General features: G+C 48.0%; 1 protein-coding gene across 1 annotated transcript in view; it reads right to left on the bottom strand.

Annotated features, from left to right (window-relative positions):
• Positions 1–10,063, bottom strand: part of SYNJ2BP (synaptojanin 2 binding protein) — a 38,023-nt gene extending 27,960 nt beyond the window's left edge. The window contains exon 1 of the mRNA XM_069731603.1: positions 9,893–10,063. Coding sequence (XP_069587704.1) covers positions 9,893–9,950 — 58 coding nt within the window. The 5' untranslated portion in view covers positions 9,951–10,063. The remainder of the gene's footprint in view (positions 1–9,892) is intronic.
• Positions 10,064–13,537: the final 3,474 nt, after the last annotated feature.

The raw sequence follows: 13,537 nt of genomic DNA, 5'->3' as shown, positions 1-13,537 counted from the left end.
GCGTACGTATTTATTCAGTCGCCATGACAGCACAACGAGAGACTTTCAGAGACGAAAGATTTAGGGGGGGATAATAGCTTCTAGCACTCTTCTCCCAAACGTAAGGTCTGAGGAACTACCCAGATCTAATCTGTAATGTCTAAGAAAGGTAGAAGGGGAAGACCATGTGGCCGCCTTACATATGTCTTCGATTGACACTTCTGACCTCTCCGCCCAGGAAGATGCCATGGCTCGCGTGGAGTGTGCCTTTATACCATCTGGAACTTCGTTGCCACCTGCGGTATAAGCGAGAGAGATTGCCTCCCTAATCCATCTGGCTAGAGTGTTTTTAGATACTCTAAGACCTTTCCTTACCCCTTGATAGGCTACAAATAAAGAGTTATCTTTTTTCCAGGAATCTGAAACTGTAATATATCTAAGGAGGCATCTCCTCACATCTAAGCAATGGAATTTACGTTCTTTATCGTTAGTAGGATTGGAGCAAAAGGAGGGAAGGACTACCTCCTGAACCCTGTGAAATTTAGACGCAACTTTAGGCAGATATAGGGGATCGGGTTTTAATATGACCCTATCCTCCCTAACTTGCATGTATGGTGGATGTCTGGAGAGTGCCTGCAGATCACTAACCCTCCTAGCAGATGTGAGAGCAACTAACAGGGCTGTTTTGATTGACAGGATCTTCACAGGAATAGTATCAATGGGCTCGAATGGGGCTTGCGTCAGGGCTGAGAGTACCAAATTCAGGTCCCATGGGACTAATCTTTGTTTAATAATTGGTCTAGACCTGGTGACTGCTTTAAAGAATCTAGCAATCCAGTGATTACTGGCTAAATTAAGATTATATAACGCTCCCAGCGCTGACACCTGAACTCTAAGAGTACTTGTGGCCAAGCCCATTTCCAGGCCTTTTTGTAAAAATTCAAGAACCTGGTTAATACATGGTTCTTGGTCAATTTGAGCCCCTGAAAAAGATAAAAATTTTCTCCATACTCTCACATAAATGCCCGTTGTAGATGGTTTTCTACTTTTAAGGAGAGTATTAACCAGATTCTGAGAGAATCCTTTCCCCCTCAGTAAGGACCTCTCAAGTTCCATGCCGCTAGGTGTAAGTTGGCTACTTGAGGATGGAGGATTGGTCCCTGGGAGAGCAGATCTGGTAGCTCTGGAAGAATCCATGGTTGGCAGACAGACATCTTTCTCAGCCAAGGAAACCAAGCCCTCTTGGGCCAAAATGGAGCTACCAAGATTACCCGGGCCTTGTCCTCCCGAATCTTCCTCAGGACTAGGGGAATTAGATTTAGAGGGGGAAAAGCATACGCGAGCCTGAAGTGCCAAGATATCAGCAGAGCGTCCACAGCGTATGGGTTGTCTTTTGGATTTAGGGAGCAGAATTGATGTAATTTTTTGTTCCCTCTGTTGGCAAAAAGGTCTATCTCCGGACAACCCCATAACTGGATGATCTGACTGAAAATGGCTGGATTTAACGACCACTCCCCCTGTCTGAGCATGTTGCGGCTTAGATAGTCGGCTTTGGTGTTGATACTTCCTTTTATATGAAGCGCCGTCAGGGAGAGAAGATGTACTTCGGCCACCTGAAAGATATGATTTGCGACCTCCATCAATGTACTGGATCGCGTGCCACCTTGACGATTAATGTAGGCCACAGTTACCCGATTGTCTGACAAAAGCCTGACGTGTCGACCCTGTAGGGGTACAAGGAATCTATTTAAGGCATGTTTTACTGCCAACAGTTCTTTCAAGTTGGAGGAAGAGTCCTGTTCAGACAGAGACCATAGTCCCTGAACCCAATCCTCCCCTAAGTGAGCCCCCCACCCTTTGGGGCTAGCGTCCGTAGTCAGCACCCTAGATATGTGATTTATCCAAGGGACCCCCCTGTGTAAATTCGAAGTGTGAGTCCACCAACCAAGCGAATGTACAGTCTCCGCAGAAAGTGTGAATTTACTGTCAAGGTGAGCATTTAGGCGACGGGAATTGTGTAACACGTCCCACTGTAAAGCCCTCGTGTGGAACTGTGCCCAGAGAACTGCCGGGATGCAGGACGTAAGAGAGCCCAAGATTGACATCGCACCCCTGACTGATACTAAGGGATTATTTATTGCCCTGGTGACCAAATGCTTAATCTTCGCAACTTTTGTGTCCGGCAGGCGACATTCCTGCTGACTAGAGTCTATAACATATCCCAGGAATTCTTGTACTTTTAGGGGCTGAAGACGCGATTTTTTTATATTGATCATCCAGCCCAATTTGTGTAACGCATCCATAACTTTCTGTAGTTGGTCTGAGCAATGCGACTCAGAATGACCCACAATTAGCAAATCATCCAGGTACGGGACTATTAATATATCCTGTTCATGCAAGTGCGCCATAACCTCCACCATGATTTTTGTGAACACCCTGGGTGCAACTGCGACTCCGAACGGAAGTGCCTGATATTGAAAGTGTTCTACTGTGCCAGCTAGTGAGACTGCCACCCTAAGAAATCTCTGATGATCAATATGAATTGGTACATGGTAATAGGCGTCTTTGAGATCTAAGACAACCATAAAACAGTGGTGAAAGAGTAATTTTATTGCTGTCTTGACCGACTCCATTTTGAAGGAGGGTATGAACAGAAAATTATTCAGGCCTTTTAAATTAATAATGGTGCGATATGAACCATCAGGTTTTTTGACCAGGAACAGAGGGGAATAAAACCCCCTACCTTCCTCGCCTGCAGGGACTCTGACTAGAACATTCTTCTGTTGGAGCTCCCGGACCTCAGACTCTAGTGCCAACTGCTCTGTAGAGGAGGAACGAACAGGTGTTAACATAAATTTGTCCCGAGGAGTATGGTGGAAGTCTAAGGTTAGGCCTTTCTCCACAATGCCTAGAATCAATGGATTGTTTGTAATCTGCACCCAGGCTGGGTAGAAGGCCGAAAGCCTACCCCCCACCTGGTCCGCTAGTCATTGTGGTTTCTTAACCTCTCGTGAAGGATTAAACATAAATCCTCTACCCCTTCTTCTGCTGTTGTCATATCTAGTAGATTCTCTGTTGGAGTCTCTATATGGTCTTCTGCGGTTGGACCATCCTCTATTATAGTCCCGTCTGTAGAAGGGTCTTCCTAGGAAGGGAAAGCGTTTTTTACTATCCCCTGCTTTTTCCAATAGCTCGTCTAGGACTGGTCCGAACAAGTGAGCCCCTTCACAAGGAATGCTACATAATTTTGTTCTAGCTTGTAAGTCCCCTGGCCAGCATTTTATCCATAGTGCTCTCCTGGCTGCATTGGATAATGCCGAGGACCTGGCGGCCAACCTGACCGAATCTGCTGAAGCATCTGAGAGGAAGGCTGCGGCATCCTGGATTGTGGACATAGAGGACAATATTTCCGACCTAGGGACTTTATCTCTGAGCTGATCTTCGAGGTGACCCAACCAAACCATCAAGGATCGAGCGGTACAAGTGGCTGCAATGGCTGGCCTCAGAGACCCTGCTGAAGTCTCCCAAGCTCCCTTAAGGAAGATGTCGGCTTTCCTATCTAACGGGTCTTTCAAATTTCCCAAGTCGTCGAAGGGGAGAGACGACTTTTTGCATGCCTTAGCGACTGCCGCATCCAACTTCGGGACTTTATCCCATGAGGACGAAGCCGCTTCTTCAAAGGGATACCGTCTTTTAAAGGCTGGCGGAAGCGACCCCTTCCTTTCTGGTTTCCTCCATTCTTTTGAGATTAACGATTTGATCTTGTCAATCACTGGAAAGGCTCTTCGGGATTTTCGCTCAATACCCCTGAACATAACATCCTGAATGGAACATTCCGATTGGGTATCCCCATTGTGCTGTTAACTGCTTTGACCAGATGGTTAACCCTTTCTAGGGACAAACAGGCTCGAGCAGACTCCTGATCCTCAGAGGAGGAAGTGGACGGAAGAGACCCTGAGCTCAGCTCACCCGAATCCGAATCTACCTCAGATAAAGGGGATGACCTTTTAGCTTCTGCCCCCCGAGATTTGGATCTCTCGGCACCTTTAATTTCCTGTCTCACCATCTCTCTTATTGTAGAGGTTAGATCAGGCGCCTCCTCCTCCACCATACATATTTTACATAACTTCCTCAAATGTCCATCTGGAAGCGGCTCTGCACATTCGGCACACTGCCTATGTTTGGCTTTGGACAAACTTTTCCTCCCCTGATAGAGGAAAAAAGACAAGGGGAACACAACCATCACTAAGTGGACTTTCACGAAGCTCACTTACCCCGTCCAGTAATGAGTGGTACCGTAGATGGGGGATCCTTCGAAGCCGGCAAATCTTTACGGGCTGAGGATTTTGGTATAGAGATCCGTGCCTCCTTAGCTCCACCAGCGCGGCTACTGCCACTAGACCGACGCTGGGAGCTTCTACGAGGCTTATCTGACAGCTGCTGCGGCTCCTGCTGCTGCTGGCTGGTAGTTCCTTCTGGCGACTCCATTATGGAATGGGTGAGGAACTCTGATTATCCCAGCTTGCCGCATTAAATACCCCCAAGGTACCGCCCCCGGATGGGGGCCAGCAGGGAATCCCAGGTGGCCATTAAACCGTCTGCCGCTGTGCTGCGCTACCCCTCCCTGAAGCCCAGACTGATCCCGCAGCTGGGCGCCGCCATTAGCCGGAGATGACGCTACTGCGCATGCCCAGCCGCGTCATCCGGCCGCGCCGCCCGCCGCGTCATCCGGACACGCCCCCTTCAGGACGCGGCGGCGGCGCCGCCAAGCCGACACGCGGACCAGGACGCCAGCAAACCCCCCGGACCAATGCCGCGTCCCCGCCCGTACCAGCGTGACTCCCGGGACCCTGAGTAGCCAAGCACCTCCATAGGTATGTGCGGTTGCCTGAGAAGCTAGCCTATCAGAGGCTGCTTCCTCCTGCTGTCACCTACACCGCGCAGTGCCCCTGCCGTGTGGTGCTTCCTGCCCCCTGGACGGGCCGAGGTAGGGGACCCCCGCTACCTGTACCGGGCCGCCAGGAGTGGGGAGTCTTCTTACTTCGACCCTCTTGTCAGGGCCTGTCTGCAAGAGGTTCCGCTGTCAGGGACAGGAAACCAAACTGACGTGGGAGAGAGGTGCCGCCCTTTTTATGTCTGTAGGTTTCCTGTCCCTGAAGGGCGGATCCCCTCTCGTTGTGCTGTCATGGCGACTGAATAAATGGGAGTTAACCCTTTCACCCGATCTGAAGGGACGCGATCTTTCTGTGACACAGCATATGCGTCACAGGTCGGATTGGCACCGACTTTCATGACGCATACGCTGTGTCACAGGTCGGGAAGGGGTTAAAAAAAATCCGATTTTTTTTTTTTTTTTTTTAATTTAAATCGGATATTTTTCAATAAACTGCTTTTTGAGGAAAATATTTTACCATCCAAAGGTTCTTGCATCATGAGATAAAGCTGAGTTGTTTAACTCAGTAGAATAAAGGCTGTATGTGTGTAACATTCACAATGCCATGCTCTTCCAGAGGTTTCTGTAGGATTAGTGGGCAGTTTCTCTCCTATATTATCACAGACGCTCGCTTTACTTACGCAGTTCTCAAAACTGAATTTGACTCCGCAGAGGTCCCAGCCTCTTCACGGCAAAAATGTTACAACATGAACAGAGTTGAGAAAAAGACCTTAATCCTATTGTTCTACAAACCTATGAATACAGAATCAACCCCTTCAGTGCCAAGTCCAAGAAGTTAGACAATATGTTCCTGATTGTTTGGAGTGGAATAGATCTGCACAACACAAGAAGAATTTGAATCTAAGTGTGAGGAGGAGGAAGGGCAAGCAGACAAGAAAATGAAAGTGAAACTTTGAGCACAATACTGCAGCATAGCCACAGACAGACACGTCTGGATCTGTTTGTGTATACGATCTGAGGTTTATTACATTCTTTCCTTATAATGGCAGCAGGCCGTAAAAGAGACCCAGTTTGGGAATATTTTAATGAAGCTCCTTCGCCTATCGGTAAGGCAGGCATGCATGCAAAATGCAAACGATGCAACAAAGAGATGCAAGGCCTGGTGGCGCGAATGAGGCAACATCATGAGAAGTGCAGTGATGAAGATGAGTCATCACAACACCTTGTGTTGTGCAGATCTATTCCACTCCAAACAATCAGAAACATATTGTCTAACTTCTTGGACTTGGCACTGAAGGGGTTGATTCTGTATTCATAGGTTTGTAGAACAATAGGATTAAGGTCTTTTTCTCAACTCTGTTCATGTTGTAACATTTTTGCCGTGAAGAAGAGGCTGGGACCTCTGCGGAGTCAAATTCAGTTAGGTAGAAACTTTGATTTAAATCACTGATTTAAATCAAGCCTTACTGACTAGTGATTTAAATCGTGATTTAAATCGTGATTTAAATCAAATCCACCCTGTTTATAGCCATGTACAAGTATGTGTAATAACAGGCAGTTACTGCACATGCTCGGTAGCATACATAGACCTATCAGCTCTATAGACTTCAATGGAAGCCCTAGAAGTCTATGAGCAGCTCAGCATGCGCAAATAACAGGAAAACACTGCACAAGACGGGAAAAAGGAGGACATATTTCACAAACTGGATCTGGAACAAATATTCCCAAGGGCTAAACTTATTTTACTCACAAACAGCACAATATTTTGTACTCAGGGTTCAGAAGGGGCTATGATGTCATGTAGACGGGGCATCAAGCAGCACCCACCCCGTCTGTGGATCTGTGTAGTAATCATGACTGAGCTGCCAACCATCACAAATCCCACCAGTAACGATGCCCAGGGATCAGCTCCTTGTGTTATCCGGCATGCAGACACATGCCATCTTGCGACGCTGCAAGATGACACGAGGATCGAGTGAGCGCGGCGATGGTGGGCGCAGGACTTGTTTATTAGGGAGATCGTGGCCTGACAATACTGGTGATGGCCTGCGATCAGTGGGTACGACACACAGAACAATGTAACTTGCCGGTCTGCCAGATGCAACCTGCTTCCATCAGCACTACTGTACTTGGCAGCTGCACCTACAGCTAATCTCCGATACGGTATTACGCAAGCTCCACAATCACCTTGTATCCCATCTTACATCTAATAAATCCTATGTAATCTCGGATAGAAAATATACTGGAAAAGGCGACACATTGGCATCACTTGTCTGAAGTCCGATAACCAGATTAAGAGCATGTTCACAACAGTTTTCCGACCTGGATCAGATTCATAATCCATGTCAGAAAAAACCTGAACATCAAGTCATGGCCAAAAGTTTGAGACTGACATTCTAATTCTCAAAATGTTGTGTCTTCAGTGTTTTTCGATCTTTTAGTCTGATGTTTCTATGCTTAAAGAAGAACAATTATAAGAATTTCATTCATTTTTACACTTTTAGTGAGAAACACATACCGTACATTTTATGCCAAGTCTTAATATTTACAGTGTTGACCCTTATTTTTCGAGACGTCCACCCTGGCAGCTGGATATCAGCTTCTAGGCCAAATCCTGACTGATGACCGCCTGTTCTTGCCTAATCAGTGCTTGATGTTTATCACAATTTTTGTGTTTAATTTGTCCACCTGCTTTTTTGGGATCGACCACTGGTTCTTAGTGGGCTTGAGATGTGGGGAGTTTCTTGAACAGGAACCCAACATTTCGTTCACCGGAAACTGCAGAAGTTTAGACCCCCAGAAATCAATGACTGTGGTCAAGTGCGTACTCTACTGCTCCATTCACACAGTGAATTGTGGTGCCCTTGTTCTTAGGCTTCTTTCACACTTGCGTCGGTACGGGTCCGTCGCTAAGCGTCGGCCCGACGCACGTTGTGAAATTTGTGTACGACGTGGGCAGCGGATGCAGTTTTTCAACGCATCCGCTGCCCATTCTGAAGTCCGGGGAGGAGGGATGAGGAGTTTTGGCCACGCATGCGCGGTAGCAATTGGCGAATGCAACGTACGAAAAAACATTCCCTTGAACTTTTTTTGTGCAGACGGTCCGCCAAAACACGACGGATCCAGTGCACGACAGACGCAACGTGTGGCCATCCGTCGCTAATACAAGTCAATGGGCAAAAAACACATCCTGTGTGCACATTTGCAGGATTCGTTTTTTGCCCAAAATGACGGATTGCGATGGATTCAAAAAGACGCAAGTGTGAAAGTAGCCTTAGTGGAGTGGGGGGGGGGGTTATTTTTCCAGACCTCCAGTGATCATTTATTATCTTTGCTATGGATAGATAAATGGTGAAATACACAAATGCTGGCCAGACCCTATGGTTGTCTGATGGGCACATTGGGGGTCCTGATTCTCCCCCCAACAGAAGATGTGATGGGATAGAAGAGGGGACCCTGTGGGCTGTCGCCCAGCGCTAAGGCTACGTTCACACTAGTCCGTTGGTACGGGCCATCGCAAACCGTCGGCCCGAGTGCTAATGTAGCACAACGTGGGCAGCAGATGCAGCTTTACAATGCATCCGCTGCCCACTGTGAGATCTGGGGAGGGGGAGGAGTTTCGGCCACACATGCTCGGTCGAAAATGGTGGACTCGACGCACAAAAAAGTTACATGTAACTTTTTTTGTGCCGAGTGTCCGCCAAAACACGACGCAGCCGTCGCACAACGGATGCGACATGTGGCCATACGTCGCTAATGCAAGTCTATGGAGAAAAACACATCCTGCGGGCACATTTGCAGGATGCATTTTTTCTCCAAAACGACGCATTGCGACGTACAGCAAACAACGCTAGTGTGAAAGTAGCCTAATGGGTACAGAGGAGTCCGACTCCCTCGCTCCCTATGGGGGACACATGCATGTTGGGATTTTTGTGACCGGCTTGCGGCGGTTCCCAGCAGGGGGCAATGTGACACCATTCACCTGCTGTACACTGATGTAGGGGGATGTACAGCCATCTTCAGCCTCATGTTGTGGCTACTGGTCGCCCCTCAGCCTAGACCTCATCCACAGGACTGCTAGATGGATGGGGGTCCCCACCTCCTGTCCCAATAACACGCCATGTGCTCACATGGGTACACCTGTCACTCACGAGACCCTCATCCACAGGACTGCTAGATGGATGGGGGTCCCCACCTCCTGTCCCAATAACACACCATGTGCTCACAAGGGTACACCTGTCACTCACGAGACCCTCATCCACAGGACTGCTAAGACGGATGGGGGTCCCTACCTCCTGTCCCAATAACACGCCATGTGCTCACAAGGGTACACCTGTCACTCACGAGACCCTCATCCACAGGACTGCTAAGACGGATGGGGGTCCCTACCTCCTGTCCCAATAACACTCCATGTGCTCACAAGGGTACACCTGTCACTCACGAGACCCTCATCCACAGGACTGCTAGATGGATGGGGGTCCCCACCTCCTGTCCCAATAACACGCCATGTGCTCACATGGGTACACCTGTCACTCACGAGACCCTCATCCACAGGACTGCTAGATGGATGGGGGTCCCTACCTCCTGTCCCAATAACACGCCATGTGCTCACATGGGTACACCTGCGACTTGCGAGACCCTCGTGTGGAAATTAGGATATTTTATAAAACAAATGAAAGTTTCAGATTGTGCAGAAAGTCTGACCCGTGTGACCTTACCCCGAATGGCAGAGGGTCTTCACAGCAGAGATCAGTGGTGGCCTGTGCTCACACATCTCATATATAACCATCAGATCACTCCTATATGGAGAGCCTCTCTAAGCACCTGGTGGTCCACACCCTGCAGGGGTCTATACAGCAGCCTCCCCCATGCAATAGCTCTCCGGGAATGCTGGGAGCTGTGGTTCTGTGCCAGCTGGAGAGCCCAGCAGCGCGGCCTGCACGGCCCATGACATGGCTGCCCACACCGTGCCTCGTCCTCAGAGTGCAGCCCACGCCTCCTGCCTCCCGGCGCCGGTACCTGAGGGGCCTCTGATCAGCTGGATCTCTTCCAGCACAGCCCGCGATCCTGCGCTCATGTCGGCCGCTCCCCCGCAGGTCTGTGCTCAGACGAGGCTGAAGGTGAACACAACCCCAGCAATTTGTTCCTGCAGCCAGGCGGCCCCCACGTGGGGAGGATACAGCGCGGGGCATCATGGGAGTTGTAGTCCTGGACTGGCAATGCTGCGGGAATATAGTCATGGAGAGGGAAGGTTGTGCTCCAGCGCAGCCGCATTCATGGGGGGCGCTAGTGAGTCTATAATACGCTGATACACATGGTCAGTGAACAGAAGCCGCGTCTTCGTGTTGGCAGCTTCCTTGTGTTACTTCTGTGGGTAAAATGTTGCCTAGGAGATGCCATGGCCGCTGTCTTCTATAGGGGACCACTTCAGCGTCTGTGCTGTGATGACTGCGTTAGGGCTCGTGGCCACAGTGCTCGTTTTTCTGCATAGCCCAATGTGTAAAAAGATGGCGTGTGCTTAGGTGACCCGTATTCTGGCTCAGACTCGCCCATTATAAGCCAGTGGGTCCGTAAAGCCCGGAGCATAGATGGGGCACTGTCCGCACGGCCGCTGCTTCACACACACATACAATTAACATGCAACATGGACACACATGAAAAATGGTGGCGCTTTTCTGGACGCGAAACGGACAGTTTTGCCTACACTTGTCTGAACTCGGCCTTAGGCCTCAGATGCACGACCAGTTCTATCAGACAAGCACTGAGCTCACGCTCTGTTGAGGGAGAATCTGGAGTGACCCGTCACGGTTGACTCAGTGATTTTTAAATTGATCCACAGAGCGTTGCCAGCAACTGAAAATGACCAGACGGAGACGTGTGTCTCGGGGGGGGGGGAGTGGGGGGAGGATCAAGCAGATCTCTGACCCCCATGTATTGTGTTGCACTTTTCTTAATCTTAGAAGTTATACTTCAACCAATCAACATAAGAACACGCTCACAATTCTTTACCTATAAGAGTGCAGGAACAGCCTGCACGTCAAGGTCCCGTAGAACAATACACCTTCAGTCTCATGTCTTGTTCAGGTTGAAACAATCAAGGTCTCATAACAACTATAAACTTTTACCTAGTAACAAAATTTATCTCAAAAAAACAAGATGGAGTCGAAAAGCACAAAATGAAGCCTGCTTTAATTTTTCTTAGTTTAACCCTTCACATTCCCCCCTAGATAAATTTTGTTAACTAATATGCAGCATCAGAGGTACTATCCCGAGCTATAAGCTCGAGGGGTACGGTCTTTCACATGACTGGTGCCATGTTACCAGCCATGGCTGTTGCAGCGTACCCGTCCCCCCTGGATGCTACAATTTACAGATAACAATTTTTGATGACGGTGGAGGGCTTTTGGTGGTAGCCATGCGCTTGGCTTCAACATCTTCATCAGGTAACTTTGTGAAATCGGTGTAGAGAAGAGCAGGGGTAGCAACGCTTTTGGTATCATCATTAGTTGACCAAGTGTAGAATTTCCTAATACATACAGAAATACACCAAAGAACAAGTTTTAGTATTACTTACATGACAAGGATAAAGGCAACGATGTGTAACAAACTTTGCAAGATTCCAGCTATCCAGCCCCCAAGTCCTTTAAACCAATTGGCTGGATTAAGAAAGGAGAAGGTGTCTGCCCACCAACTGTCCTTATTATGGTCATTGTCTTTATCATATTGATCTCTGAGTCTTTGCATGTCCTCTAACTTTAACTTCATAGTGCTATTGGGATCTATATAATGACAGCAAGCTGGTGCTGCTGTTAAGTAACCCAGTACTACAGTATGTTGATTAGTGACTATGATAAATTGGTTTTGGACAGCAACAGTAGTATTAAGTATATCCAATATATACCAAATTTGATCATCTAGATCAGGGGTCCCCAACCTGCAGCTTGGGAGCCACATGTGGCTCGTGGTCCCATGAATTGTGGCTCGCGGCTGTCTGCCAGCTTGGTGCATTAGCTCCAGATTTAGTAAACTGGTATGAAGAGCACATCTTAAAATGGTGAACTTTGTGAGAAGCCATGCACAGAAGAGCAGATTTGGGTACACTTCTACTGGTCTTGGGGGGTTAGAGATAATTTACGGTAAGTATGGTACACTGGAGACAGGATGATACTACCGGTCAGAGGAGGTGCTAGAAGATGGATGTGACTGTGTTGGGAGTGCTGTTATGATCTGGTGGCCTAGGAGCAGCATGAGACGTACTCTGGAGAAGGTGGTACCTTTACTGACCGCAATGTTGTGAATTCTGTGGCTGAGTTCACTTCTGTGGTCACAAGTGGTATTGCAGTCTCTGGGCTTCCTCCCTCAGGTGTTTTGGTGAGCTCGTTGGCTGCCTTGCTATTTAGCTCCACCTGAGTCTGTCTTCCTTGCTCCTTGTCAATGTTCCAGTGTTGGATCTGAGCTACTGCATCTTTCCTTGGGCCTGCTGCTCTGCTAGATAAGTGCTTCTAGTTTGTTTTCTGTTTTTTTCTGTCCAGCTTGCTATTGTCTTTTGCTGGAAGCTCTGAGAAGCAGAGGGGTGCACCGCCGTGCTGTTAGTTCGGCACGGTGGGTCTTTTTGCCCCTTTGCGTGGTTTTCGTTTTAGGGTTTTTTGTAGACTGCATAGTTCTCTTTGCTATCCTCGCTCTGTCTAGAATATCGGGCCTCACTTTGCTGAATCTATTTCATTCCTACGTTTGTCTTTTCATCTTGCTAACAGTCATTATATGTGGGGGGCTGCCTATTCCTTTGGGGTATTTCTCTGAGGTAAGTCAGGCTTGTATTTCTATCTTCAGGCTAGTCAGCTCCTCAGGCAGTGCCGAGTTGCATAGGTAGTTGTTAGGCGCAATCCACTGCTGCTTATAGTTGTGTGAGGATAGATCAGGTACTGCAGTCTACAGAGATTCCACGTCTCAGAGCTCGTCCTATTGTTTTTGGTTATTGCCAGATCTCTGTATGTGCGCTGATTACTGCACGCTGTGTTGCCTGATTGCCAGCCATAACAGTACAAGGAGCCACACCAATGATTCCCAATAGAGGGAAAAAAGAAATCCTGACATCATTTTTTTTTCTTAGCTCTGTCTTCAGTCTTTTTTTTCCCCTAGACATTAGAGTGCTTCAGGACACAGCTGTGGACATGGATATTCAGGCTCTGTGCTCCTCAATGGATAATCTCGTTGTAAATGTACAAAAGATTCAAGATACTATTGATCAGAAATCGATGCTAGAACCAAGAATTCCGATTCCTGATTTGTTTTTTGGTGACAGAACTAAGTTCCTGAGCTTCAGAAATAATTGTAAGCTATTTTTGGCCTTGAAACCTCATTCTTCTGGTAATCCTATTCAACAGGTTTTGATTATTATTTCTTTTTTGCGCGGCGACCCACAGGACTGGGCGTTTTCTCTTGCACCAGGAGATTCTGCATTGAGTAATGTTGATGCATTTTTCCAGGCGCTGGGATTGCTTTACGATGAGCCTAATTCAGTGGATCAGGCTGAGCAAAATCTGCTGGCTTTATGCCAGGGTCAGGATGATGTAGAAGTATATTGTCAGAAATTTAGGAAATGGTCAGTACTCACTCTGTGGAATGAATCTGCACTAGCGGCTTTGTTCAGAAAGGGTCTCTCTG

This window comes from Ranitomeya imitator, chromosome 1 (assembly GCF_032444005.1).
Source record: "Ranitomeya imitator isolate aRanImi1 chromosome 1, aRanImi1.pri, whole genome shotgun sequence".
NCBI classification, from domain to species: domain Eukaryota; kingdom Metazoa; phylum Chordata; class Amphibia; order Anura; family Dendrobatidae; genus Ranitomeya; species Ranitomeya imitator.
This window is presented reverse-complemented; position numbering and strand designations above follow the sequence as displayed.